The sequence below is a fragment of the Sturnira hondurensis genome, unplaced genomic scaffold (assembly GCF_014824575.4).
Source record: "Sturnira hondurensis isolate 20B ecotype Veracruz unplaced genomic scaffold, ASM1482457v3 Scaffold0020489, whole genome shotgun sequence".
In the NCBI taxonomy this organism is placed as follows: domain Eukaryota; kingdom Metazoa; phylum Chordata; class Mammalia; order Chiroptera; family Phyllostomidae; genus Sturnira; species Sturnira hondurensis.
This window is the reverse complement of record NW_028093120.1, coordinates 6114190-6123544: the sequence shown is the minus strand read 5'-3', so window position 1 is coordinate 6123544 and position 9355 is coordinate 6114190. Positions and strand designations below refer to the sequence as shown.

Genomic DNA, 9355 nt, shown 5'->3' with positions numbered 1-9355 from the left:
TGAACTGTACGGAAGTCCAACAATGAACCACTAAGCCAGACCGGTAAGAGGGGTGGAGTCAGCAGCGGAGCGGGGGTTGGGCTGGAAAGATCATTGGGTCCAACCCAGGAATGGAGGCAGAGGCAGCAGGTGGATGCCAGGTGAGGGCGCAGGGTGGCTGGCTGACTGCGGTCACACATTCACACGCAGATAAACCAAGCGAAGGAGCGAACAGTGAGACAGACCACTCAGGCAAGGGCCCCAGCAACAGAAATGAGAGCCTGAAAGCACCAACTGGAAAGACTTTCTCGGGGTTGAGGGGCCCAGAGAGGCTCCCAGGCCCACAGAGAGTTTGTTGGAGAGACCCACAGGGTCCTAGAGAGTACACAGGCCCACACACCCAGGAACCAGCACCAGAAGTGCCCAATTTGCTTGTGGGAAGCCGCAGAGGGGACACACATCTGAGAGTGGAGCGGAGGGAGCAAAGCGCCATTTTTTCCCCTCTCTGACCCTGCCCCCACATACAGCGTCACAACCCAGCAACTGGGTCGCCCAGCCCTGGTGAACACCTAAGGCTCCGCCCGTCATACATAACAGGTGCAAAAAGACCAAACATTATGACTCAAGAACAGCTCAAAGCCCCAGAGCCTGTAATTCTAAGTGACCAAGAAATAGCTAACCTTTCAGATGCACAGTTCAAACCACTGGTGATCAGGATGCTCACAAAATTGGTTGATTTTAGGCACAAATTAGAGGAACATATGAAGGCTAAACTGATTGAAGTGAAGGGAAATGCACAGGAAACCAATAGTGATGGAAAGGAAACTGGGACTCAAATCAAGGGAGTGAACCAGAAAGAAGAAAGAAACAACCATGCAGAAAAGAAGGAAGAAACAACAATTCAGAGAAATGAGGAGAGGCTTGGGAACCTCCAGGACATCTTTAAACGTTCTAACATCCGAATTATAGGGGTACCAGAAGGGGGAAAGAAACAGCCACGAGTGGAAAACTTATTTGAACAAATAATAAAGGAGAACTTCCCCAGTCTGGCAAAGGAAATAGACTTCCAGGAAATCCAGGAAGCTCAGAGAGTCCCAAAGAAGTTGGACCCAAGGAGGAACACACCAAGGCACATCATAATTACATTAGCCAAGATTAAAGTGAAGGACAGAATTCTAGAAGCAGCAAGAGATAAGGGGATAGTCACTTACAAAGGAGTGCCCATCAGACTGTCAGCGGATTTCTCAAAAGAGACCTTACAGGCAAGAAGGGGCTGGAAAGAAATATTCCAAGTCATGAAATCCAAAGACCTACAGCCAAGGTTTCTCTATCCAGCAAAGTTTTCATTTAGAATGGAAGGGCAGATAAAGTGCTTCTCAGATAAGGTCAAATTCAAGGAGTTCATCATCACCAAGCCCTTATTATATGAAATGTTAAAGGGACTTATCTAAGAAAAAGAAGATAAAAATATGAACAGTGAAAGGACAACAAACTCACAGTTATTAACAACCACACCTAAAACAAAAGCAAACTAAGAGGACAACTAGATCAGGAGCAGAACTATAGAAATGGAGATCACGTGGAGGGTTAGCAACAGGGGAGTGGGAGGAGGAGAAAGGGGAGAAGGTACAGAAAATAAGTAGCATAGATGATCGGTAGAAAATAGACAGGGGGGAGGGCAGGAATACTATGGGAAATACAGAATCTAAAGAACTTGTGACGCATGGACATGAACAAAACGGGGGGAATGGTGGGGGAGGGGTGTGCAGGGTGGAGGGGAATTAAGGGGGGGAATGGAACAACTGTAATGGCATAATCAATAAAATACATATATATATTTATAATTTTAAGGAAGGTTTTTATTTTTATTTATTTATTTTAAAGATTTTATTTATTTATTTCTCTTTAGAGGGGAAGGAGAGAGGGAGAGAAACATCAGTGTATGGTTGCCTTTCGTTTGTCCCCTGCTGGGAGTTGGCCTGCAGGGAACTGGCCTGCAACCCAGGCATGTGCCCTGACTGGAAATTGAACCATGATCCTCTGGTTTGCAAGCCTGTGCTCAATCCACTGAGCTACACAAGCCAGGGCTAATAAAATATATATTTTTAAAAAGACATAATAAAAGAGTTGCTGAGAATGTGGAGAAACTGAAAGCCTCAACTACTGCTGGTGGGTAAGTAAAATGTGCAGTCACTTTTGAGGTGTACAATCCCTGAAAAGATTAAACCTAGAGTTAGCGTATGACTCAGTCATTCTACTTCTAGGATGTACCCAAGAAAAATGAATATGTATGTTTTCACAAAAACTTATGCATGAATGCTCATAATAGCCTAAACAAGGGTGTCAAACTCATTTTCACCAGGGGCCACATCAGCCTTGCAGTTGCCTTCAAAGGGCCAAATGTAACTTTAGGACTGTGTAAATGTAACTACTCCTTCAGCGAGAGCTCGGCACTGCTGCTGGATAGAAACATGGTGCCGGGTCAGATAAAACAAGGTGGAGGGCCGGATTTGGCCTGGGGGCCTTGTGTTTGCCACCTGTGGTCTAAAACAACCCCGGTGATAAACTGATAAATAAAATGTGGTGTATTCCTGCAGTGAAATATTATTTGGCGTATTCCTGTAGTGAAATATTATTTGGCAATAAAAGGAAATGAAATAATGATATATGCTATAAACATGACTGAACCTTGAAAATATTAGGGTAAGTGAAAAAAGCTGGTAAAAAAGACCACATATAAAATAATTCCATTAATATGAAATGCCCAGAATAGGCAAATCCACAGAAAGAAAGTAGATTAATGGCTGCTGGGAAGTTTCGGGGTGCAAATGACAAGTGACTGCTAATGAGTATAAGGTTTCTTTTTTTCTGAGGTGATGTACATGTTCTAAAATTGATAGTGGTAGTGACCACACATCTATGAATATACTAAAAACCACTGAATTGTACATTTAAAAATGGTTGAACTATATGGTATGTGAGTTTTATCTCAATAGAGCATATTAAGTGGGTTAAAATTGATTGGAAAGAGGAAAGCCTCAAAACAATAATAACAGTATTAATGATAACAAATTTGTTCTCCTCTCTAGCCTCATCCTCTTCCATTCCAACTGTTAGTCTGTTCTATCCATAATGGCTTTGTCGCAGTTCCCATATGTTTTGCTATTTGAGGTCCTGTGAACCTATTGTATCTGCTTCTTGGAATTATCTTCACCCCGCCTCTACATGCCTAACTCCTTTGTATCTGAAATTGGTCAGAGTAAGCTCATTGCTGGAATCAATTCTGATATCCAGTGGCCTACCATGATAGGTTTATTTCTCATTCAGGTAGACCCTGCCCAGGTGATTCAGGGATCCATGAGCCTTACCTCGAGAGTCTTTGCCCCTCCTGAAGTCTTTGAGACTTCCATTGTACTCTCCGCCTTTGGCCAAGGAAACCTGTGGGGCATCAGCACAGAGAGGACCTTGAGGAACTTTCCAAGTGATCAATTTAGTTTTCAATATGGTATACTTCAAATGATGTCAAGAGTATACCATAACAACACAGAGATTGTTAGTTTATGACTCTGTAACTCAACTATATTGCAATAATCTCCCCCTCTCTCTACCATACCTTCCTGAAGTAAGAGGTGCTATAAAACGGAAAGACAAGTATTTTCAAGAATGAGTGTTGAGGGAAGAAAATACTATTCAATATCTCAAGAAACATGATTTAGCACAGGATATACGCTAGTGTTAAAAAACCTCCTCTTCAAGTGCTATTTATTAAAAATTGGAATGCATCTCTCAGGACAGATCAAAGCACAACACACAACATCCAAACTGTTTGCCCAGGTAGAGAGGTGCTGTCGACCACCTTGCACTCCCAGACTTCCATGCCACCTTATTCAAGGAGAGCAGGACATGATGAGTGTAGTAAGAGAAAATTGGAAGTGCTTGCTTTTATGGACGTCAGGGGAGAGGAGGAGGGGAAAGGGGGGAAGAGTAGGGGGAGAGAGAGAGGAAACCCCATATATTATTCAGGATCGTCTTCAATATATTTATTCTAAAAGATAATATAGCCAAATGTCTCTATGTTAAATCTCTACAAAACTGAAATCCTGAAAGTTCATCTTTTGATGGAATCCATTTGTTTTCCCAGATTGGGGGTGATTCTTAACTGGTAGTACAAAACCTCATCATACACTTATGAAGCTCCATCTCACAGCACCTGCTATTCAGAGTGGAATTCAGACTAGCGGTTGGGAATACCAAGTCCAGAATTTCAGATCAGGTCCGTAATTGGGGTAGGGAGGGGCTTTGGGCGGGGCCTCCCGATAGGGAGGAGGCATTATTAGAAAGCTGTGGGGCCAGTTCAAAGCTGTCACTACTCCAGTTAAGCCTGGTACTATTGGGGCGTGCGAGGACCTGGAGTGTGCGCGGCGCTGTCTGTGAGAACATTTCCCTAGACGTTTGAGTTTTGGGACTGACCAGAAGCAGTGAGCTGCAGAGAGATCACTGTCGCCAGCTATGGGGAGCCGGCAGAAACTCTCCTCTTCTCCGCGGGCTGCACTGAGAGGTCCGAGTAGCCCGGGGGTCTTAGTGAGAAGGGGAGCGGAACGCAGTCAGGCGCGGCGAGCGCGGCTTTGAAGCCGGAGAAAAAGTCGGGAGGTAGAGCCGCACCTAATTGCTTTCGCAGCTGCCGCCACTGCCACTCGAGGGCCGGCTTGTGAGTACTCTGCGTCTCCCGTCCTCAGACTCAAGTCGGAGAACTCTCCGCATTGGGACTCGAGATCCTGCGACGACCGGCCCTGCTCTCCCCCCTCGCCTCCGGGACGGAACGACTGCCACCCTTCCGCCGCCAACTGAGTGGAGCTGACCGGCGCCGCCCCCTCCTGCCCCGGGAGGTGGAGATCCCCCACCCCCGACTCCGCCCGGTCCGGACAAATTCAACACCTATTTTCTCCTCCAGCTGCTCCTATATCCCCAACACCCCCCTCCTCCTTCCCTTCCCTCCTCCCCAGAGACAGGGGAGGAGAAAAGTGGAGTCAGGTCATTATGACAGAGCAGAAGGCAAAGGCCTCCCGGGCTCCCCACGTGGTGGGCGGCGCGCCCTCCCCCACCCAGGTCGGATCTCCTCGGCCGGGACGCCCCGACGCTGGCCCGTTCCAAGCGAGCCAGACCTCGGACGCCTTGCCCGTAGTCGCCCTGGGTGGGCTTACCTTCCCCCGGCCCTGCCAGGAACACGACCCCGGCGGAAAGGCGCTGGACCAGCAGGCGCTGTCAAACGCAGAAGGGGTGTATCCCAGAGTTGAAGCCACAAGAGGTGCAGGCAGTGGCAGCTCTAGACCCCCCGAAAAGGACAGCGGGTTACTGGACAGTGTCTTGGACACACTGCTGGCGCCCTCAGGTCCGGGGCAGAGCCACGCCAGCCCCCCGGCCTACGAGGCCACCAGCCCCTGGTGCCTGTTTGGTCCCGAGCTTCCGGAAGAACCCCAGGCTCTGCCCGCCACCCAGGGGGTGTTGCCCTCGCTCATGAGCCGTCCAGAGAGCAAGGCAGGCGACAGCTCCGGGGCCGCAGCTGCCTATAAAGTGCTGCCCAGGGGCCTGTCACCGTCCCGGCAGCAGCTGCCCTCGACCTCTGGCACCCATCACTGGCCCGCGGCCGCAGTGCAGCCGTCTCCGCAGCCCGCGGTGGTGGAGGTGGAGGAGGACGATGGTTCTGAGTCCGAGGGCTCCGTAGGTCCGCTTCTGAAGGGCAAACCCCGGCCTCTGGGAGGCACGGCGGCCGAGGGGGGAGCCGTGGCCACCGCTCCTGGGGCGGACGAAGGAGGCGTCGCCCTGGCCCCCAAGGAAGATCCCCGCTTTTCGGCGCCCAGGGTCGCCCTGGCCGAGCAAAACGCGCCAGCGGCGTCCGGGCGCTCCCCCATGCACACCATGGTGATGGATTTTATCCACCTGCCCATCCTGCCACTCAACCCGGCCATACTGGCCACGCGCACCCGGCAGCTGCTGGAAGGGGAGAGCTACGACGGCGGGGCCGCGGCCCTCAGCGCCCTCGCCCCGCCGCGGGGCTCGCCCTCGTCCTCGTCCACCCCGATCGCCGCCGGCGACTTCCCCGACTGCGCGTACCCGTCCGACGCCGAGCCCAAGGACGACGCGTTCCCGCTCTATGGTGACTTCCAGCCGCCCGCCCTGAAAATCAAAGAGGAAGAGGAAGGCGCCGAGGCCTCTGCGCGCTCCCCGCGGCCGTACCTGGTGGCCGGTGCCAACCCCGCGGTCTTCCCGGATTTCCAGCTGGCGCCGCCGCCGCCGCCGCCCCCGCTTCCTCCGCGAGCGCCGCCGTCCAGACCCGGGGAACCCGCAGCGGCGGCCGCACCGGCCGGCGCCTCGCTCCCGTGTCCCTCCCCGTCGGGGTCGACTCTGGAGTGCATGCTGTACAAAGCGGAGGCCACGCCGCCCCGCCCGGGCTCGTTCTCGCCGCAGCCCTGCAAGGCGCCGGGCGCGGGCTCCTGCCTGCTGCCGCGGGACGGCCTACCCTCCACCGCGACCTCGGTCTGCGCCTCCGGGGCGGCCCCTGCGCTCTACCCGCCTCTGGGCATCAACAGTCTCCCGCAGCTCAGCTACCCGGCCGCAGTGCTCAAGGAGGGCCTGTCCCCGGTCTACCCGCCCTATCTCAACTACCTGAGGTGAGGGCCCCGGCGACGCGCCCGCTTGTCGCGAGGGTGGCGGTGCGGAGGGGTGGCGGCCCCTGGGCCCCGGGCCCGCAGCGCCTGGCCACAGCTCCCCGGGGAGGCCTCGAGAGGGTGGGTGGCCTGGGCGGGGCACCCGGGTAATTCGGCTTCCTTTTCTTCCCTTCCTCTCCTCACTTTTTGGGGGCTCCAAAGGGTTCGTGGGGTTCGCCCTTTATGGAGCGTCCTTCCGCGAAACATTTTTTTCTTCCAAATATGCGCGTTTCCCAGTCAAGACCAACCCTGACTTAAAAATATGCAGCGTCACCAGAGCTCCGCTGCAGCATCGTGGAGAGGAAAGGGTGCAGCGAGTTTGGGGTTTTATTAAGTGATTCTCTTCTTAGAAGGACTTTTAGTGGCTTGGAGACACCTTAAGGCTCCGTTCGCCCTGGAGGGGTGGCACTCGGAGTAGGCAGGGCAGCCAGACAGAACCGTTCAATATTCAAACGAATCTCGAGTAATATTAATTTGTGTAATGTGTTTAAAGTATGGATTTAAATATCAACCATTGTAGTGCAGTGTATTCTAATATTGTTTCGGATTCGCTACAACTTTTTACACGGGCTTTCAAAAACTTTTGATTTTACATACTGAGGAAATGGAATTTAAAACAAAATGAATCTGAAGCGCTGCGAATAGGCAAAACAGTGTTAGCATGTTGAACAGTCCTTTAAAATGACAAAGACATAAACTTGTTTGAGTAAACAATCATTCCTGGGTTGAGTTTTAAAGCTCAAAACAAAAGCATTGGTAAGTACAATTGAACTTTCCTGAACAGAAGTTGTATACTATTTATTGTCCTTTTACATTGGTGTTACTGTGAATGCCTAATAATTTGCAAGTCTGGTGAATTCAATAAAGGATTTAGTTTGCACGTTTAATGTCATGTCTTTCCAGTGTGTGCGTATACAGCTCTACTTTGTATAATCTTTCATTGTCAGTTTTAGGGTTAACAGACTTTGGTATTAGATAGTGTTGCACCTAAAAATAAATGGAATACTTTGTTTTGCATTTCAAGGCCAGATTCAGAAGCCAGCCAGAGCCCACAGTACAGCTTTGAGTCATTGCCTCAGAAGATTTGTTTAATCTGTGGGGATGAAGCATCAGGATGTCATTATGGCGTCCTCACCTGTGGGAGCTGTAAGGTCTTCTTTAAAAGGGCCATGGAAGGTAGGCTCTGTTCCCCTGACCCTTTATCGTTAGTTTAACTGTAAATGGAGACCATCTGATCTTTTATAGATTGTAATGACCACATACTCTAAGAAATAGAAATATTTCCAAATAGCTTAACACATTATGATGTTTTCCACAATACGTTTATTTATAATGCTCAAAGTTGAGTGCGGTTGGATGTTTTATCTGCGTACTATTTGACTAACATCTTCTGTGTTAGACACAAGTCATATTAATCTTGGGAACAATACCTCTGTTGTTCATTAATTATTTAGCTTTAAAGAAATAGCTATGTTGTAATCATATTTTTATATTTCTATTACATATTATGTAGTATATATTAAACTTAAATTTTTGGCCTAAAGAGAAATGGTAAAAGTAAAAATTATATATATGTAATTGCGTATTGTGTATATATGCATGATGTAGTTATAAATTTCTACATGATTTTGTTTTTCCCCATATTCATATTTATGTAATACTCATATAATGGTAATTCTAAACAATTCTTTTATTTAGTGTATTTTTATAAGTGTGTAAGAAGATAGTAATAAACAATTTAAATAAAATGAAAAATTGGGGCATTACAGTAATATAATTTATTATAAAGTATGTGCTGTAAGTAAGACTTTCATTTTTTTTTACCAGCATGGAAATTATATATGTATCAAATGATTTTGAAATGGCTTATATAGTGCATTTCAGACTGTACTTTCATAGAAAATGTTTTTTGTCTTTCTAGCTACACTAAATGCTAAACTACCAATCACATTTATATGTGTAGATAAAAATACATTTAGAGGTCATTTCACATTTGAATTCTAACAATCAGTATATTTTATAATGAGCTGATGTGAGTCTGGGGCTTCTTCTAGAGTTTTGAGATCACACCTAGACAAGGAAGCAAAGACACAAATGTCTGTGTTTGTTTTTCGTTTTCTGTTAAGTCTTCGAACTTCAAGAGTCCTGTACTTATAAAGTGTGAAAGGAGGGAGTGGGGAATTTTTACCTAAAAGGGGCTTTCAAGTGCACATTTACAGCAAAATAATGCTAACCTAATTGTCATTAATTTCCTATTCCTGTAGATGCCTAACAGGTAATTCTTTACAATTATTATGACTTTTTGATGAAAACGTTTCCAACTATTTATTAACAGATTTGTATTCCTCCTACTGAAATTAATTCTTCATAAAAATATCTGCTTTGTATATTGCTAGAATGACTTTTTCTCCTAAATGATGAATGTGTTTAACAGATGTTGAACATATGTATTCAGCTTCAGAGGGTGTTAATTGCATTTTAAATTAGTTGAGGCACAGTGGAAAGAGGCACTTGAGGAAATGGGACAATATAGAATGGCCTTAACTTTCCCATTGACGCCCAGTAATCATAGTTACAGGTGGAAGTTCTTTATGTGGAGGAGTCTAGTCTCGAGTGCATATTTGCAGTTACTGTTTCTATCTGACTTTGGTTCTGGTTTCTTGAATATTTCC

General features: G+C 47.6%; 1 protein-coding gene across 2 annotated transcripts in view; it reads left to right on the top strand.

Moving 5' to 3' along the window:
- The first annotated feature begins 5016 nt into the window (after window positions 1-5016).
- PGR (progesterone receptor) overlaps window positions 5017-9355 on the top strand; it is a 98139-nt gene continuing 93800 nt past the window's right edge. For both annotated transcript variants that reach the window (XM_037029752.1, XM_037029751.1), the window contains exons 1-2: window positions 5017-6647; window positions 7708-7859. In XM_037029752.1, coding sequence (XP_036885647.1) covers window positions 5017-6647; window positions 7708-7859 — 1783 coding nt within the window. The remainder of the gene's footprint in view (window positions 6648-7707; window positions 7860-9355) is intronic.